This window comes from Dreissena polymorpha, chromosome 7 (assembly GCF_020536995.1).
Source record: "Dreissena polymorpha isolate Duluth1 chromosome 7, UMN_Dpol_1.0, whole genome shotgun sequence".
NCBI classification, from domain to species: domain Eukaryota; kingdom Metazoa; phylum Mollusca; class Bivalvia; order Myida; family Dreissenidae; genus Dreissena; species Dreissena polymorpha.
Window position 1 is genome coordinate 69,422,416 of NC_068361.1, and position 21,172 is coordinate 69,443,587.

At 35.2% G+C, this 21,172-nt stretch overlaps 1 protein-coding gene across 4 annotated transcripts in view; it reads right to left on the bottom strand.

The window, feature by feature from the left end:
* LOC127837684 (procathepsin L-like) overlaps positions 1–21,172 on the bottom strand; it is a 54,942-nt gene that overhangs the window by 19,761 nt on the left and 14,009 nt on the right. Inside the window, exons 3-6 of one of the 4 annotated variants that reach the window (XM_052364948.1) lie at positions 10,202–10,307; positions 8,935–9,090; positions 1,542–1,674; positions 928–1,028 (exon numbers count right to left, since the gene is read on the bottom strand). The exons of 2 other annotated variants lie outside the window; for them this stretch is intronic. In XM_052364948.1, coding sequence (XP_052220908.1) covers positions 928–1,028; positions 1,542–1,674; positions 8,935–9,090; positions 10,202–10,307 — 496 coding nt within the window. The remainder of the gene's footprint in view (positions 1–927; positions 1,029–1,541; positions 1,675–8,934; positions 9,091–10,201; positions 10,308–21,172) is intronic. One more of the 4 variants, XM_052364949.1, reaches the window with a different exon arrangement.

Here is a 21,172-nt window from a genome sequence, read left to right on the forward strand (position 1 = left end):
GGAGATTTAATGGTAATCTTGTCAATCAGATAGATCCATATATTATAATTATGTCATACATTATGACAATGTATTACTATTAACTCGGAGAATCGTGATGATTCCTTTTTGTTTTCAATTTTAATAATGACCTTACAAGACAGGGTAATAAATCAGAAGCATACACAATTATAAACATAAATCAAGACATTTGTGTGAACTGTTCTTGCCCCCTCCCAAAACTTCCAACTCTAAATTGTCTATCTGTCAATTTGTAAAGAGCTTATTTATATAAATATTGGACGAACAATGGACATTGGCCTTTTAATCGATAGAGGAAGTCTTTCCAAAAAGAATAATCAGCATACACTATGATATGATCTTAGGTTGATGAGTTCTTCAGATATTGCAAGGAAGCTGTTACGAAACACTGTGGACTTGATACCTGATTTATTGACATCAAACGTAAGTAGTCAAGGAACGATCTCGGGATGTGCGCGATGTTGCGTGATTACGAATATGTTAAACACATACATTAATTTCTTATTATGTATTCCAGTGAAACTTTACTTGCAACACACAATTAAAATTCAGTTTATACAAATGTCCATGTTTGGTTAACGTGTTTAAAAAAACAACTTTCGCATTTAAAATGTACTGAGAAAATAATAGGTATATCAGTTTTCATGATATAATACTCTGTAGCCCAAGTGTACCAACTTAAATAAGCATACTAGTCCATGGCGTTTTATAAATTGTTCGTTGGCTTACAGACAAACTGATCATTTCACCGACATATCATTTGACTGACAAAAATGTGCAAAACATACACACCAACGCATTAAAAAGGCGAGGGCATTTAATATTATAAACACATATTAAATAATTTAGCTCAGCAAGTATTGGAACCGTGTAATGGTTTAGAAAAAGCAACAACACAAAACGTACTTGACCAGAATACGGATAGCACTCCTCGGTATCAATTCCCCTATTATCGCGGATGTACGTGAATGCATTGTTCATCCAGCCTCCTCGGCAGCCGTAGTTTTCTTTTAATTAAGACATAAACACGAAAAGTTACACCATATGTTCATCACCTCATGCTTAGTTTTCTAAAATGAAAGTGACCTTGTTAAATGATCTTTTATGTTGACTTATCAATAAAAATGCAACGATTAAGAATGACAATATAATCTGATAAAAAATCAAAACCGACGGTTTGAGGCAAAAGTTCATGAAATGAGATGTATGCCCTAAAGTTATAATAAATCATTAGAGAAGAATGTGTAGGTGAATAACAAAAAACTATAATGAAAGCTGTTGACATTTGATTTTAAAGAATGACATTTACCTAAAGGGTGCCATCCAAACGGACAAACTGATTCATACGTTCCTCTGTCCTACTATTTTGTAGTGTGGGTATTAGTTTGTTCACGTTCAATATGTTATATTGTGATATTAAATAAGCGTTCGGGGGTCGAGGACATCTGGAGGGTAATACTAATCCATTTTTGTTATACAAAGTACTTTTAAACCTGTCATTTAACCCTACTATACAGTACTGTATGTTCTGCTTGCGCAGTCCACGAGATTCTGCTCGGACAGCCATGAATCGGCTCTCCACCAGATGTTCTTTCTTAATATTGCCTCTAGTGAACCGATTGCGGAGAAGGCCCAGCACGAGCCACAATCGCCCTGAAATGACACTATCTTTAGTGATAATAAAAAACCTATATACATGAAGAATACATTAAATGGAAACAAAATGGTGTGGGCATATATATATATATATATATATATATATATATATATATATCAATACATACCGTGATTTGCGGGGGGCCCGTCGTTTTCAGACCTTTCTTGTGGGGCCTATATTTAATATGGGATCTATATAAGAACCCGCAAAATATGTGCGCCTTAAATGTGTTAACTTTCATACTGAAAGCATCCTATAGCAATTACGCGCAAGTCGGTCTTAAATTGAAATTAAAATAGAGTTGTCTCCCCTACTCTAGGTCAGTAAAGAACCCATCTCTACATCATCTAGACGCTTGCATAGAACCCGCAATTTTATGTATGCCCCGCAGTTAAAGCGCGTGAAGTGATATAGAACACGAAGATCAGAAAATGGCGGCAGTTAACGGGTGTTACATGTGATATTGAAAATTAATAGATCTACAGTACTCAGTAATGATGTATTTCAAGGTAAATTGAACACACAATTGTTTGTTTTATGAAACCTTGCGTAGCACAGTTAAAATATGCTGTAGTTTCAAATCACCAACGATTGTCTCACAATCACACATGAAGTCTTATTGATATTGCAAACGGTTTTTAAGTTGTTTTTAGCTATCTTACTTAGACTGTAAACTCGCTTTTAAACTAGTTTTCAACTAATTTATTGTTGTAAATAATACGTGTATTCAGCTGTTCAGTTATTATGCAGAGGGAAAATTAAATAATCTCTTTCGATTAGTGGCTATTATTTGCCAGAGTGGCAGAGAGGCAGGTAGTCCGGATTTCTGGTCTCGAAGGCTATTGCTATATTGACTGACGCCTTCGAGTCCAGAGTCCATCGTGATTTTTACGTTAGATTTCTCCGCACAGATTTTCTGCGCACGTTTGACGGCCTATAACTTCATTAATATTGAATGGTATATGAATTCAAACATACCGATTTGGAGTTTAACCATTTATCTGTCAATCTGTGAAGTTTATATGTCGCTATTGTATTAATATCCAAACTTTTGATTTTAATCAGACATATAAAAAGTGCAAAAAAATGTTGAGGTAGAAGTCCGAAACATTCGAAATGACCAAGTACGTGTTCACTAAGCTGGTCCCCCGCTGTCTACTGGCTCCATTATGTTCCACCACATTCGATAGACGAAAGACCGGTTTCCAGTCTACTACGTCACACGGGGTTCCCCAGGAATTTCTCAGATCTATGACGTATTTTGTGGGAACAACAAAACAGTTTTAACCCAAATTGCTGTAATAATTGATAAATAACTCGCTTATAAGAGGTGTTTCGGATACTTGTGTGGGCTGAGACCATTCAAAAATCATCCATGTATGTATTTCAGGTTTCCGCTTTTTTGTCAGTCCCTTAGAACATGAAATATCGCAAGGTAAAAGCACTTAGTCGGTCGTTCGGAATTTTTGTAACATAAAAATCACGATGGACTTGAGACGTAGCGAAGCACGATACATGTCCAAATGATGAAAAAGCTTCGTTCACGGTTCATTATTGAGACTAAGAGGCAGGGTGATTAACTTTTTACATTACATTTACATACAGTTTGAAGCATCATAGATCCAATAAAGGTATCCCGTGGGAATGTTGAACAATTATTATAAACTGTTTGAAACTTAGGGCTTTCAGAAGTAGCCGGCAGAAATCCGCCGTCTAAAACCTCATGAGGTGCCGCTAGTCCAGATTTCTGGTCTCGAAGGCTATTGCTATATTGACTGATTCCCGGAAAAAAGCCCCTCGGAAAAAAGCCCCTTCCACCAATTTTTGCCAGTGCGGAAAAAAGCCCCTTCATCAATTTGCCAGTGCGGAAAAAAAGCCCCTTCGTCGTTTTGCCAGAGCGGAAAAAAGCCCCTTCGTCGTTTTGCCAGTGCGGAAAAAAGCCCCTTCCACCAATTTTACCCGTGCGGAAAAAAGCCCCTTCCAAATGATTATTATACTTGGAGCGGTATGTCTATTATATAAATTTCCACACTATTGACAAACAAATCATATTCATTAAAAACATGCCTTTTCCAATCAACAAACATTGCGAAAAATGTTAAAGACCTTCATTTAAAGGCGGCCGGCCTAAAAAAGGCCGTATTAAGTTCAGGAGGACTGGGCCACGTTTCCCATCCGCCACATGGAACGTGCTCGACAGTACCCTGAGCGGCAAAGAACGTACAAACAACGTCTGTGAGGAGTGGAACAGTGGGTTCGCGAAGCTGGTGGGTCATGCTAATCCTTCCCTCTGGACAGCTGTTGTGTGTGTTCAACGGGACGCTACAATTATGGTAGAGGCCGATGTGCTCCGCTTTAGACAAGGAAAGACTGTGACAAAACATAAGAGAAGAAGACAACTCCACACGAAGACGCTGCAGACCCTTTGCCAGCAGTACAGCTCCGGAAGGAAGACAATGGGTGAGTTCCTAGATACTGTTGGACACAACATCCGTCTTCGGTGAAGAGACTACGAGTGACATTTTACAGTGATATTTTTTGATGTAATGTAGATATGTAAGATATTTTGAAATATGTTTCATCATTTGTAGTTTTGCTTGTCATAATAAATATAATACAATATGATAATTTTCGTTCACATGTTACTTTTTTGTGTCCCAGTCTGTTTGAAAAAAGTAAATTTACTCTATGGTTTCTAAGGGGATTTTTACCGCTCTAAACATAATCATTTGGAAGGGGCTTTTTTCCGCACTGGCAAATTGTCGAAGGGGCTTTTTTCCGCACTGGCAAAACGACGAAGGGGCTTTTTTCCGCACTGGCAAAACGACGAAGGGGCTTTTTTCCGCACTGGCAAATCGATGAAGGGGCTTTTTTCCGCACTGGCAAAATTGGTGGAAGGGGCTTTTTTCCGAGGGGCTTTTTTCCGGGCACCATATTGACTGACGCCTTCGAGTCCAGAGTCCATCGTGATTTTTACGTTAGATTTTTCCGCACAGATTTTCTGCGCACGTTTGACGGCCTATAACTTCATTAATATGCAATGGAATGTGAAATCAAACATACCGATTTGGAGCTCAACCATTTATCTTCCGATGTGTGATGTTTCAAGAATGTCACAATTGTATTAATATCCAAAACTTTGATTTAAATCACACACATAAAAAGTGCAAAAAAAATGTGGAGGTAGAAGTCCGAAACATCCGAATAGCAACGAGCTACGTCACACGGTCCGAGAAGTAGGCCGACACTCAAATTCCACATATCACTGTAAATAATAGTGTACGCGTATAACCGTCTTAAAATATTTGTGAGCATTTGATAATATACTATGACTAAAATAATTTGATCCGTATTGTCTTTATTTGATTCTATATTTTTGTTCTTACTTTTTTGAAACGATGGATTTATTTGTGGAATTCGACTGTTGTTAAACATTTTGTCATAAAAACGGGAAGATATATTTGAGGAAAAGCCGTCTTTTTTTCTCTATAGTGAAACATGTATGGAAAGCTGAATTGGGCTTCTTTCAGACTTAGTGGACCACATTGGCTGATACTGGCGCAACTCTTAGGAATGATATGACCGTTTTTATATCTAAAACAATGAAGTACATATGAATCATTTGAAAAAAGAAATCATTACGGACTGTGCTTAAAAGGCTGGTTTACGAAAACACCTTTTCCTAATCTGTATGTGAAGAGAGATCAATCATTAATTATATAAAAGATAAATTTAGTACTTGTAACTCAATTTTGGATAAGACGCGTACATTTTCCCCATACTGTACTACGTAATACGATGACGTATGTTCTCGCGAGAATCTCGCCGCGGTCGTAAACAAAATCGAAGTCGAAAGCTAATTTTGAGCTTCATCGATGTTAATTGACAGATAACTCGCTTATAAGAGGTGAATCGGATACTCGTGTGGGCTGAGACGATTCAATTTTTTTTCATGTATGTATTTCTGCTTTCCATTTATTTGTCAGTCCTTTTGAATATGAAATATCGCAAGTTAAAAGAACACAGTCGGTCGATCGGAACTTTTGTAACATAAAAATCACGATAGACTTGAGACGTAGCGAAGCACGATAAATGTCCAAATGATGAAAAAAGCTTCGTTCACGGTTCATTATTGAGACTAGAGGTGCCGCCTACTAGGAACTGTTTCCAAAAAAAATCACGGAAGCAATAAAAATGGTACCATAGACTAACAAAGATTCATTGATATTGTCGTAATATGACAATAGGTGCTACTTAAATCGGGGAAAGCCTCACCTACTTTACATTTAGTTTTAATTGTTTTTTAAACGACATGGTAAACCAACCTTACGACCCCGGGCCCCGGTTTCACGAACATTCTTAAGTCCATTATTGTTCTTAACTCCATAACAGTCTTACTTACAAGTTACAGGCTTAAATTGACTGCCTTTATTTGTGTTGCGTTTCACGAAAAATAACAGGCATAATAACAGTCTTAGTAAAATTCTTAAATCTCTTTTTAAGACATCTATACCCAGGGATCAGGAAATCTCCGAATCCCAATCGGTCCGAGAGACGGCCGAAACCCTCTGATACCTCTTCGCCCCGCACCCCCCACCCCCTCCAAAAAAGACTATATTCTCTAAATCTTTCATGCATGGAACAATACATTATGTTTGATGTGATGTGAAAATAGGCCTTTTATTTCAAATCACATTAAAAACATCTTATTTTGTTTTAGAATTGTTGGTCTTATTAATTATTTTAGAAAGAAATGTCCAATCGGTTTAGAAGGTAGATAGAATGAGCTCTATTTGTTTTTGAACTCTATAAGACTCCCATTTGATGATTTGATTAATGACCAATTAAGTTGTTCAATGTCAATAAAACATGTAGTATTTGCAAAGAAAGCAAGAAATATTATCATATTCAACAAAATAATACTCCTTTAATATTCACAATCTACCATGCATCATTTAATACTGGACCGAATGTGGTAAATAATAATCGGTTTTCGTGGAACAAGTGTGTCACTTGTACTTCTCAATCAAGCGTGCCCAATTGTTTACATTGTTAATTCCCCTAATTTATGATCGCCTCGGGCATTTTTTGACATGGGGATATCAATTAGCGGATTAATCTCGGGACTGCGGAGATAAATGTACTGGTAAGTGTGTAGAATGTCACACCTGTCTGTGAAATCCGGACCGATTTTTATGATAAATCTCAATTTTCAATCGGTCCAGTACGACCAAAATCGGTCAAAAACCGATAAAACCGGCATTTTCCTGATCCCTGGCTATACCCCTGTCTTAACTATGATTAGCAGTCTTAAATATGGCCGATTAAGATATAAGAATTTAGTGTCTGTGATATTTTGTGCCCAAAGTATGACAAATATATTTTAAACACTATTTTTGTGTATTCACGACATAACAGAAATTTATAGGTTTAATGTCCAGTCAGAATAGAAGAATGCTAATAGATGTAGGTAAATATCTCTCAAAATCCGAAATTCAATTTAATTCTTCCAGGCAAATAACACTTATCACTGTATCTTAATGTATTGTTGTTTACATGTTGGCTTTACGTATTGTAAATGCATTATGCTAATAAAGAATATGTTATGTTAAGTTATGTATTGCAGTCAGTTGCAGACTCTCTAGAAACAAAGACGAATCGGCATATTCCCCTCCCACCTCTTCTGTCATCAAGAGAGAGAGAGAGGGAGAGAGAGAGAGTTTGGTCATACTTGATTACCAGTTTTAAGTCAATGTGAAAATTATATTACTTACGAGAGTGAGTAAGAGAGAGAGAGAGACCCAGAGATAGAGAGACCCAGAGAGAGAGAGAGAGAGATAGAGAGAGAGAGAGAGAGAGAGAGAGAGAGAGAGAGAGAGAGAGAGAGAGAGAGAGAGAGAGAGAGAGAGAGAGAGAGAGAGAGAGAGAGAGAGAGAGAGAGAGAGAGAGTGTTCCCCAGACACTTTAACAAAGTTAATGTACATACAAAACGATCCATTACATAATGTAACTTGAAACCTGGATCACTTAGTAAGCGCAAAATACATACAATCATTGCGAGCTGTACTGTATTTACATGCATGCAAAAATCTCGGGCAATTTTAACAGTTGTAAACAGTCGTGGAAATGGTGCAATTTTAACGGTTAGTTCAGTTACTTAAGCCTTTTAACATGTACACAAATTTTCACTTGTGTGCCAAATTTATTGAGGTGTATATTTTTTATGACTTTCTATAATTTTCTACTTTAGGCAACTGGAGCTACTGTGTATTTTAACATGTTCAATTTATGATATATATATATATATATATATATATATATATATATATATATATATATATATATATATATATATATATATATATATATATATATATATATATATATATATATATATATATATATATATATATATATATATATATATGAATAAGGACTTCACACAATAACACTAATTAGCGTTATTGAGATAAATATAGTTTTAACTGCGAATATTTAGTACCGAAATGTTTCTGTTATACTCCTGAAATCACAATTCTGAAGTAACAATGCAAGAGCCGGATTTCATATTTCTCTAATGACAAGAAAACAGTCAGATTAAACAATGTAATTTTAGAATTACAACTGATCAGACTAAAAATAAAACATTGAAATTCACATTTCAAAAGTCACAATAGTCATTCCAAAATATAAGCGTATTCTTTTTCGTTTGCTGGGGTAGGATAATTTTGATTCACTTATTTGCTGTACATCTTTTTTTCCAACGTTTATAAAAATGTTAAAAAATAACAATTAATTTGAATAATTCTTCTGTATTTGTTATTTTTCGACTTTCTATGCATTTTGTACTAGCCTCTGCCAAATAATATTTTTCTAGTACAATACAATGCATCTGCAATGGAGTTTATACATGCATGTAGTTATCAATATAACGTTTTGATATGCCATAGCATATTGAGTTTTACAACACAATATTAATTACAAACAAAACGTGGCATTCGAGCAACAAAACATTTATTCCTGACAAATCAGCATCTCCGATGAAAACTAATGAATAACAGAACATAAGAACTACAAAATAGCTCTCGCTTGCCCTAAAAAACTAGTTTGTTTCATTTCGTTTTGGAAAGCCATGAATCAGTCATATTTAAAGAACCAAATGATCATAACGACATATGCTTATCCACACATAGACAATAGCACAAAAATAAGGTTATTCATATGGATCAATCCATAATGGGTCATTTGAACGATACCTGGTCTTTGACGGGTGTCACCACACCCCGCTGTCTCCAATCAATGTCCAGAGCGGCGTTAGGGTCGGGCTCTGTCAGAGCTTCCGGGTAGACCTCAGCTCCCTCCTCGGGCAAGATGAGACCCCGGAGCATCGTCTTCTCGAACTCGTCTTCCGCCTGGCGGGGACGACCGGAAATAAATTGATTGGTCATGTAACTGTTGGTATGGTGTTCGTATGGTCGCTTATAGAGAAGATCAGCTTTCATCTACACATGACATATATCATTATTTCTTAGATAAGTAAAAAGCTTCCTTTAATCATTTATGTATGTCTGTCATTACCAATTAAAAATAGTCAATACTTGTCCTTATCTTAGTGATTCTGATTGATCCAGTCTTGCTAATGATACCATTTAAATAGAACACCACTATCTAGTTCAAATAATATATTGATAAATAGCTTATAATAATATTAATACAACTATTACTACTACTACTACTACTACTTCTACTACTACTACTACTACTACTACTACTACTACTACTACTACTACTACTACTTCTACTACTACTACTACTACTACTACTACTACTACTACTACTACTACTACTACTACTACTACTACTACTACTACTACTACTATTACTACTACTACTACTACTACTACTACTACTACTACTACTACTACTACTACTACTACTACTACTACTACTACTACTACTGCTGCTACTACTTCTACTACTACTACTACTACTACTACTACTACTACTACTACTTCTACTACTACTACTACTACTACTACTACTACTACTACTACTACTACTACTACTACTACTACTACTACTACTACTACTACTACTACTACTACTGCTACTTCTACTACTACTACTACTACTACTACTACTACTACTACTACAACTACTGCTACTACTACTAATAGAAATAATAATAAAAAATAATACTTATAATACTGATACTACTACTACTACTTCTGCTACTACTACTTCTACTAATACTTTTACTGCTACTTAAAATAATACATTATTTGAAAGAGTAAACGATATTTAGGTGGGCTACTGCAATTCGTTTGAGATAGTAAGTGCTTGCGTTCACCATAAATCAAATGTTATGAAGAAAATTTCACTCGTTAATTTGAATTGAATTAGAAATAATGCAATAAGACAAATTTTGGTAGACAATCGATAAAGGCATACAGCAAAATACACATCCAGAGTAGTACTCGCTAGTATAATAAATATCCATCTTAAAAAGTTATATTATCCTACCATGTCTGCGAACTGATTTTCTCCTACTGTGTACGTCACCTCTCCTCTGTCATAGCGCAGGTTGTGTTCTCGAATGAACCGCAAAGTGTCCTCCCAGTAAAGCCGTCTATTCAGTTGCATATCAGAAAACAACGTGAGATTACCAAAGTCATAATTAACATAACGTTTAATCTGTAAAGCTTGCCAGATAAAGCGTAAGCGTGTTTCTTTTTACAAATGGAAACAATTAAAACAGTTCCCATAACTGATCAAAGGCTTAAGTTCGCATATTTTCGCTTGTATGTTAATCTTTTTCTTTTTTTTCAAACCCTATTAGTATTTTGACCAAACTAAACAATGCATTTATTATCATTCCTGAATATTTTTTAGTTTGGGTTATCTATTTAATATCCGTTACAACGACCGACGCTTAACTATGCAATGGTTTTATTGTAATACGGATAATTTTAAAACATACATCCGGCGACTTAGCACACACGAAATAACTACAATATAGTATCCGAGGGTAAAAAATGAGCATATTTCTGACAAAAGTATCGTAGCCTATATCATTATAAAAATAAATACATAACATAGTTCAGATGTATCGTTTGGGTTTCAATTAATACGTAGAATAAAAAGTTAGAGATAAACACGAATGCGTGATCAAAAGCTGTCTGTAATACTGTTTAGGATGTAACAAAACTCACAATTATTTAAGAAGTCTCAGAACAAATAATGTTACTATTTTAGAACATAGTTGGGTAACCAAAAACGTTTGATAATCAATTAAAATAAAAGGTTCTATAAAAACGATGTTTACCTGACCATTTCATCCTTAACGGCAGCGAATGTCTTGTTGTGCACCTTCTTGTATTCTATCCAATCTAAATCCAGCTCGGCAGTCACATGACTCATGATGTCATCGGGAATTTCCCAAGACATCATTGCACAAGCGCCAGCCAGACATATCGAGGATACAATAAAAGCTTGCATCACCTACGTTAGAGAAATGATATGTGTAATATTCGATTGTATCAGGCTTTAATATTGCAGTAGTAATTTTGAGTTATTTTAGTATAACTGCATTATTATTAAAAAAATAATGTTTAATTGTAATATATTCCACTATCTCATTTCCAACTAACTTTCTAGATTGTACTCACGTTCATTTTGCAGAATATGTGCCCGTAATAATGTTCTAATTAATTTGTCTCAGAGTTATATACACTTCAGATCCGGGTCTGTATCTCTTTAATGAAATACCCATCTTCAGATTAAAAGTAAATCAAAGAGATTGTGCGTATACAAGTTGTTATAACTCATTACAGTGAACAAAGAGCTCATTGAAGTAGCGAATAAGACAATAGCGCTTATCATGCTCATTTGAAGAAACCACTGTCGGTAATGAAATTGTTCGTGTTGATTAGAATTTTGCTTCCGTGACTGTTGGATGTTGAATGACATTATCAATTGCAAATTTATGCGAACAATTAAGTATTGCACAAAACGGCGTTTGTTCATATTGTATAAAAGTTTCTTTAAAAATGACTAAAATGAGTTTAATTTTAACATGCTTTGCACTACATTTAGTTATATTTAGCTTAACAAATGTTAAAATTATTAAATACAATGAATACATAACGGAAAGGGGGGCTGAACAAATTGCTCAGGGAAAATGACTTTAAAATACGGTTTACCAATGTTCATATGTCATGTTAATCTCAGCAAGATATCTTAAAGAAAACGGTTTACCGTACTTCTCAGCATTAGCAGGAAATACATTATTACCAACCTCTTCAGTTCCAACATTTTTATTACTGATAATCGACTTGTCCATGTACTTGACAGGAATTTGACTTCTCATATAGAGTTATTATGGGGTTTACACCTATCTATTTTATGTTGATGGAATCGAAAGCCTCGGGCATATTGAAACGCTCTGGAACCAATTCCCTGGGTAGAACCAGTAGTGGTCGTATGTTAGTGGGATGTAAAGAACGCTTGCACAGTGGGACCGACCTCGTAAACCCCCGGTCGCTGGGAGAACATCATATTCACTACGATACGTTGAGATAAACAGCTCTATCAGAACGAAACAATAAAAGAAACGTGTCATGAATATCTCTAGAGGCTGTCAGTGGTAGAGTTACGCCCTATTGTGCTGCTACTTCGCGCCATTTGGCCTTTGGTTCCTAGTCATAAATAAAGGACCATATTTACTTGTGCTGCTACTTCTCGCCATTTGGCCATTGGTTCCTGGTCATAAATAAAGGACTACATGTACATGTATACATTTATCGACTTATCGAACTTATACTCAGTTTCTCTTCAGCATTACACTTACGAGTGAAACATTGCCAACACATTTTAATCTTACTTCAATATTGAGCAAACATACGTTTTCTTATCGTTTTAATAAAAAAATAAGTACACGATTAATATTAATTTGAAAGATAAACACATTTTACCATGCACAATTCATTTCATCTTTTAAGACTGCGCTACCTGTCTTGACGGCGACGATTTTGACAGAAGCCCAATTCATGACTCTACATTATAATTAATATATATATATATAAATTTATGGAGCTACCTGAACAGTGTTCTGCTTGTATAGCATAAGATTTGTCTGATTCAACTATCGGTTGTCTGGTAAAAAATGAAAACAGTGGTGAACATTTTACATACATTTTTTAAGTCAATAATTTGTCGTTCACAAATGCTATTATTAACAGGTACAAACTGGAGAATACAATTTTTTACCTATCTAAATGTGTTGTTTTCGATTATAACAAATACGAATTATGTATAACATTACAATAGGGAGCGCCCAATAATATGTAGGTACAATTATATTATACTTAATTAGAACAGTTATCCTCTCTGTTATTTCTAATTTTTCTTTAAAGTATTTTATTACATGGAATGAATGTTTTAATCTGGGAACGGTTTCAATAATATTGTACAGGATATTGACGATTTGATATACTTTAACCAAAAAGCATCGAAGTGTTACGCGCAATTTGTATGACTTAAAAACATTCAAGGTTTATCTCTATACTTCAGATCTTTACTTGCAACTGGTGTATGTGTGCCTCTTTATTTGACGAATGCAATGTTAACTTCCTTTTATTATCGTATTACGTTAGAATATATAAGCATAGACGTAAATCACGATTAATGGAGAGTTATAAACCATTTATACATGCCCGCTTCCAAATTGTCTGATACAGTATCACATTAGAAAACGGTTCTAAAGATACTAACTATGTAATTGGTATTGGTTTATATGCATTACTCGTTAAACTTAATTTTAGATTAAACATACTGAGTTAAACGAATATTCATAGTACAACCAGAAGTTCTATGAATTTGTGTTATAATACTTAACAAAGAGAAGGCATGTACCAATATTTAAATTACGGGCCTGATACAGGTACTGGTGTAATTTTCAATTGCATGAAACTAAAGACAGCATTTACAACATATGTGATTTTAACATACAGTGGATTAGTTTAAGATTGTACTGAACGAATATTTAAAGATGTTTATACGCATGTAGACACACATTTCACATTTTAACAGAAAACATAAATGTTTGAAGACTGTTTGAACTTGTTCCCTTTCATTTGCAACTTTAATTGCATTTCATTTCAAAGCAAGAACATGGCTAAATTATGCAAATGTAACATGCAAGATACATTTAAAAACTACTATCATCATAACTGTTTATTTTCCATATTGTGTTTCTCCTCCATGCATCAATATATCCTGATATAAAGGAGGTTTTAAATAATTACGAGGATACTGAACAGCTTTAACACCGTGCGCAAATTAACGCGGATGTGGAGCCGCTGATACTTAGCTTGAGGAAATTGACAAGGAAATTGAGCGGATAAATCGGTGAAGAGATACTCAATGCAGAGGGTCTGTGCTTGATACAATCTGAACATGTCCCTAAATTAAGCTTCAAACTGATGTCATTCTGATTTAACGCTGATGTAAATCATTGCCGAATCCGGGTCCGTTGCATTGCGCACAATGCATGCCACACAGAGTATCTTGACTGGAGAACAAAGAACTTAGGACGATGGTATAAGAGCGATCAACATTTGATTGCGTTGTGTTTATTTGATACAATAATAGTACTCATAAATTTGAACACTGGTTAAAACCGCCCTGATTGGGCTCTTTTTCATAATATAATGTCAGTAAAATATTAGTCCTTGCGGTAAAAACCAACAGTTTGTGCACGAACTGAAGAACGGTTGAGATAGCCAAATGTTTGCGAATTAACATCGATCATCGGAACAAAATAATGTATAAAAACACCGATTCCCAGCCCTTTCCCGACATTTCTAACACGAATAAGCTGTTTTAATGCGAATGTATATGTGCGTATTATGTGTATTTATTGAAGAAATAATAGTGCTTGCTTGAACTAATCATGCAAAAACAATAGTGGTATATAACAAATGTGTACCATCTTACGTTTTAACGATGACCTTTATTTTGATTACATGTTTCTTTAATCGCCTTAATTATTTCCAAAACATTTCGCTTTGTTGGGTTGAATTTCTAAACTTACTTTCTTGCTTGTTTTAAAAGGACAATTAGTGTTAGATTGAATAAATTTATGCGACATGTTCACATACAGATAATAACAGAAGAATTTCGCTGGCATGTTTGTGCTCCTTTATAAAAGACAAAACACATATTCAAGATTTTATTAATTTTTGTGACATGTTCACTATTAATAGCAGTGGTATTATGCTGGCTTATTATTGTTTTCTTGGGTTTGCTTATAAATTTGTACAATATTTATTTAAAATTGACAAGCAGGATATGTACTGAAAACGATTTGGAATCGACAACATTATGTCAGTTTGAAAACATTTATGACAATTGAAGATGTCAATATGTTAACGGGAGGACACATTTATTTATGATTGAAGTCAATAAAAATAAAACAAATGACGAACCTTTCCGAGTACCAACCAGGAAAATCTCTCTCTCTCTCTCTGTGGCTCTGTCTCTGTCTCTGTCTCTGTCTCGGTCTTTAGGGATGAGAGAGCTGAGGGGCAGCGGTGGAGAGCGAGGAGCGGAGAGAGAAGAGAGCGATAGAGTAGAGAGAGCTCATACAGAGAGATATGAAGAGATCACCTAGAGTACGAGTATTCAGATAAGGAGGAGAGATATAGATAGATAACAATATATAAGATCTTATATGGTTCTAGAGTATATCTTGTTCTAGAGAGTTATATAGATATATATATACTATCTAATAAGATTTAATATATATGTATAATCTCTGTCTATATCTCTCTATATATCTAATATATATCTAATACTATATATTCTTATCTATCTCTCTATCTCTATCTCTATCTTCTCTACTATATCTACTCTCATCTCTATCTATCTCTCTCTCTCTCTCTCTCTTATATAAATATCTATCTCTATCTTCATATATATCATATTTCTCTCTCTATCTATATCTCTCTCTATCTATTATCTCTATCTATCTCTCTCTCTCTTGTCCCTATACTCTCTCTGTCTGTATGTCTCTGTGTCTCTCTGTCTTCTCTCTGTCTCTATCTCGTCTCTCTCTCCGTCTCTCTGTCTCTGTCTATGTCTCTCTGTCTCTCTGTCTCTCTGTTATCTCTCTCTATATCTCTCTCTCTCTCCTCTCTCTCTCTCTCTCTCTTTCTATCTCTCTCTCTCTCTCTCTTTCTCTCTCTCTCTCTCCTCTCTCTCTCTCCTCTCTCTCTCTCTCTCTCTCTCTGTCTCTCTGTCTGTCTGTCTGTCTGTCTGTCTGTCTGTCTGTCTGTCTGTCTGTCGTCTGTCTGTCTGTCTGTCTGTCTGTCTGTCTGTCTGTCTGTCTGTCTGTCTGTCTGTCTGTCTGTCTGTCTGTCGTCTGTCTGTCTGTCTGTCTGTCTGTCTGTCTGTCTGTCTGTCTGTCTGTCTGTCTGTCTGTCTGTCTGTCTGTCTGTCTGTCTGTCTGTCTGTCTGTCTGTCTGTCTGTCTGTCTGTCTGTCTGTCTGTCTGTCTGTCTGTCTGTCTGTCTGTCTGTCTGTCTGTCTCTCTCTCTCTCTCTCTCTCTCTCTCTCTCAGAAATACTGATACGTTAATACACAAGTAGGGAGCAAAGCAAATATTTGTTGGGATTATTTGTTCTATTTTTCCTCGGCCAGATTAGAATTTCAACCTAATACTTTCGCCGAATAAAATCTAAAACGCAACACAAACTCTGATACGTGAATACACAAGTAGGGAGCAAAGCAAATATTTTTTTTGATTATTTGTTCTTACTTTCCTCGGCCAGATTAGAATTTCAACATAATACTTTCGCCGAATCAAATGTAAACCGCAACACAAACTCAGCTAGCTCAGACAACACATGCTTTGCAATTCTAGTATCCGTCTCTTTTGTCGATGCGTCGGAAGGTTTATTTAAGACCCCTTTCACTCACATAGTAAATAGAGAAGACAATGAAGTTAATTCATAAACGCATTGAAATCAGTCATGCGATGTCAAATGTGTGATACTAAAGCGTATAGATCAAGAACATGTTGTTAACATTTCTCGTATAAATCGTATACTCGGAATATAATAATATTTTCGTACAAATCATCGATTATTCTAAAGTATACAAATAATTTATTCCATTCGCACTAAGCGAGTTCGGACATACACGTGATTTAATGCATTTCTGACAAATTATTTAAAATGATTAAAATGGAAGAAAACTAATCAAATTCGTTGATTTCATTTCGGTCAAATTGGTATTTATCATCAGAAGCTTGACAGTAAACCAACACTAACTGGCTAGTTGCATATTTACGGATGTAAACAGTAATGAGCTGAAGTGATGTGTCAATAGGATCCGGTAACAGATTCAAAATCACAATAAGGAAGCTGTTGTGATAACCGACTTGGCTATGTTAACTTGCGGTCTAGCTTTCAGTCATATGATACATGTATGTACAAAGTACTACCATCATATATTGTAAGCCGTACCATTTGCAGCGTCGTATCTCACATAACACCAGACGCGCTAGACCATAACTATTGATACTCTGCCAATATCGTTTAAATAGTGTAAACTACAGAATAAATACTCGTGAAATAGCTAAACAAATGATATGCTTATTCATTTTACACTTTCCGATGGTTTATAGAGAAATATCAGTGCATTTAATTTGATATGTCACTGTTTCAAAAAAAAAGTTAAAATTATCGATAATCAATGTGTTTAGTTCGTTTTCTCCTTTATATTAATTCAAAATTCAACAAAAACCAGTGCAGAGCGTCTTTGAGTAATGGGTTCATTTGTTATGGATGTTTTCATACATGTATTTTACGAACGATGTCGCCTATATTTAAGAAATAATGTCTATGCCATTTTTATAAAATACATAAGTTGAATACAAAAAATACTATTTAGCTGGTGAATACCTTATTTAATCTTCTCGATCGTCCGAGTATGCGATACAGAAGTTATGATAAGACGAGAGAATCATGTTTTGTGTTAATCTCCTTTAAGGCCCTATAAAGGTGACGAATCCAATTATTATGCATATAAACTGGTCTAATGTTTACCGGATTTCAGTTACTCTTGCATAAAAAATGCTCATAACAAAGCTTACAATGTAGGTGCAAGGTTGTCAAGAATTGTGGAAGATATACCCGTTTCATAATTGGAAAAAATGTTTACAACTTTGCAACTAACGTGATGTGTAGCCTCAAGCGGTGGCGTATGCTAAAAATAGCCGAAAGAAAATTCAATTTTAATTCTATTTTAAACAACTTTTTACCAGCAGAAAGTAACTTATTAGATCACTACAAACGTTTTAACCATTTAGAAGAGACCTACTTTGTGTGATACCGGAAAACGTTGAAAATCAAAGATATATTTTTGATGACCTGAGTCGATTTCACTTTCACTTTCCCGAGTAAAGAGCGATTTGAATAAACTGATTGTTTGTAAACACAATTCACTTGGAGGACACTGTATTTTAGCTCAAAACAAGTTGTATTGCTCATTTTTTACGGTAATCTCCAATAGCATATATATATTGTTTTTTGATAACCTTTATAAATAAAATATGAAACCAATATTTAAAAATCAGTAAATAATAACGGATCGTCACCTTTATAGGGCCTTTAATTGCAAATTGTAAATCTCCAATACACCATAAATGATGAGGTCGGTTTACATTCCAGCAGTCTCACTTGATTTAGCAACACGATGGTAAGCTCGCTGTTGTGATGTAAAACACTTAGAAATTATAAGTTACAAGTCAAAACTTATAAGTTACCGTCTAAGGATAACGATAACGATAACGAAGGATAACGAAGATAATGCCTTATATTCAAACATAAGTGACGCTATTCGATTAGCTTACAATTGTCACTGGTTGAAAAGCGTAATTGTTTCCATAAATAATGGTTAATATTTAAATACCTTAAATTAATGAATTACTTTCCGCAGCTTTAAGCATCACATACAACAACACTCTATAATACCAACTACATACGATCTAGTTGGGTAGGGAGCTCATGCCAGAGGTTCAGTCGATCAAACCTATGCATTGTTTGATATAAGATAATCGCATAGTCCTGATTGGCCCAGTCGGGTCAGGGAAATCCAGCTTCTGCAAAACGGTCGATTCTGTATTCAAGGGTTGAATCAAACATATGACTGTTTGTGAGGAATGAAAACAGAGCTTCACCAAAACAGTACGTCTTAATTAAAGGCTTTAATAATCCGATGAAGGTCAAACAAATCTCAATAGTAAATATCGCTATTTAGTATTAAACAAAAACATAATTATACCCTAATAAGACTGATTTATTTTGCATCACTAAATTTCAGGCTTTAATAATCTGATGAAGGCCAAACAAATATCTTTGTTGTTAACATCGTTACTAAACATTAAATAAAACATTATTACTCAGTTGTTGAAATACCGATTATCGGGCATGGCTTTTGTTCAGAACGTACCATACTTATTCAAATCATCTTGAGAAAAGTTCTTTATGTGCGAATATCTGACACGAGGGAGCCGGAACCGGATTTCGATATTGACACCATTGAGTTAACAGAATCATAAGTTTTTAGCCCATGAGGGAATAGGGAAATGACAAAGTACATTTAACATGAACATTTAACGCGCGGTTAATTTTGAAACGGGCAACAATAACGTGATACACTTAATAGTGTTGTAAAACATGTATTTAGATCAAGCATCTGGGTCAAAGCTTGTCACGCCTCAAGTGTCAATTGAGTTATATGGACTTACGTAGTTTACTTGCGTTAACCCATATTTTTTGAAACCACTAATCGAGGAGCTTTGATATTCTGTATGTGTATTCAAATAGTATTAAACTAATCCTTCCCCTGTGATAAATTGAGTCAAACATATTAAACATATTTTCTAAATAAGAACAAGGTAAAGAGGTGTTATATATGGCAAATTACATCTTATAGCGGTCATCTACCAAGTGGGTTCCAATCTTGTCCTTTGGGTGTAGAGATGGAGTGTTGTAATTTTACTTTTGAAGCATAATAACATAGAAAAAAATTCTCCGAACCAACCATGAAAATATATAAAATATTTTGTCTGTGTCATCATATTGTAGCCCTCTTTAACGAGAAATCAAATTAAGCTACTGGGTCCGGAACAAGCCATGCCTTAGTAAACAAGTTGGCGACCCAAATCTTTTTCAAAGAAAATTAGTTCTCTTGTTTGAAAATATCCAAAGTATATTGCGTTATCATTCACATAAAAATGATGTATGTAAACACATGTAAGTATAAATTTTTATTATACATATTGAATACTATCTTACAAAGCCGAGATTTGTATTATATATGTTTATTTGAAGCCTTCATTTTGATTTGTAAGCGCTATTTTATTCGATGACTTTTTCATTCACGCTTGTTATTGACAAAAGTAATTTTTTGAGTCATTAATAAAATCGTAATTCAACAAAACATTTACTTATCTTAATAAAGGTATAAAACACTATCTATGTTGTAAACATACTTATTCATATGAAAACCTCATCATTTGCTTGTTAATGTAGATCCCATTGTGAAATAACGTTAATAATAAAAATTTATTTATATAAAAAAATAATTTCATTTATTTGAAGTAGCGAATACATGTCTTCGGTAAAGAAATGTTTAAATCTAGTGCGATTATACGATACTAGCAGATGATAATAATCCATGACGAAATCGATTTAATAGTGACCCTCTGACGTCACTCAGTGACTTTCTGACGTCACTCATAGGTATATAAACCAGAGCACCATGCCTTCTCATTCTTTTCGAAATAGCTGTCGCTGAAACAACTTGTGTATACATATTCATATATCTACAATGTCGGGTAGAACCAAAGGCGTGCGGAGACGGACAGGAAAGGCCATAGCGGGACGGGAACGAACAGGAGAACGAGGGAAGCGAGCGGCGGTCAATCCGGCAACGGCGGTGGAACCAATGGCCAGACGGCGTGCGTAGAAGGGCTGCGGCGGAAACGGCGCCGGTACGAGATCCGGCAGTTCCTGGGTCAGAACCAGAGGCGGCACCCGCAGCAGCGCCACTTGCAAAGCGTCTACGCGCAGACGAGAGCACCGGAAATGCAAGAGCGCTTTCGGAGACTGGTCCCGTTGGCGGACACGGCAGCAACTCCAATGCCGGCCTATCTCTGGTATATATTCAATATAGAACTAACGAATTGGTACTCGCAGGCATTTCTAAAAACAAGCAATTAGCATATAAAACGGCGATATGTTCATTTAATAAATTCAGGGAGTTGTATAGATTAGCTGTAGTATGGCCAGCTCCATGTAGCCATGTAATTATGTTTGTTACGCATTGTTTCGAGAAGCATTATTCACCGTCTTCTATAACAACATACATATCTGGGTTGTCATTTTATCATAGAATTAATGGTTGGTACTGCATTTCGGACATATTT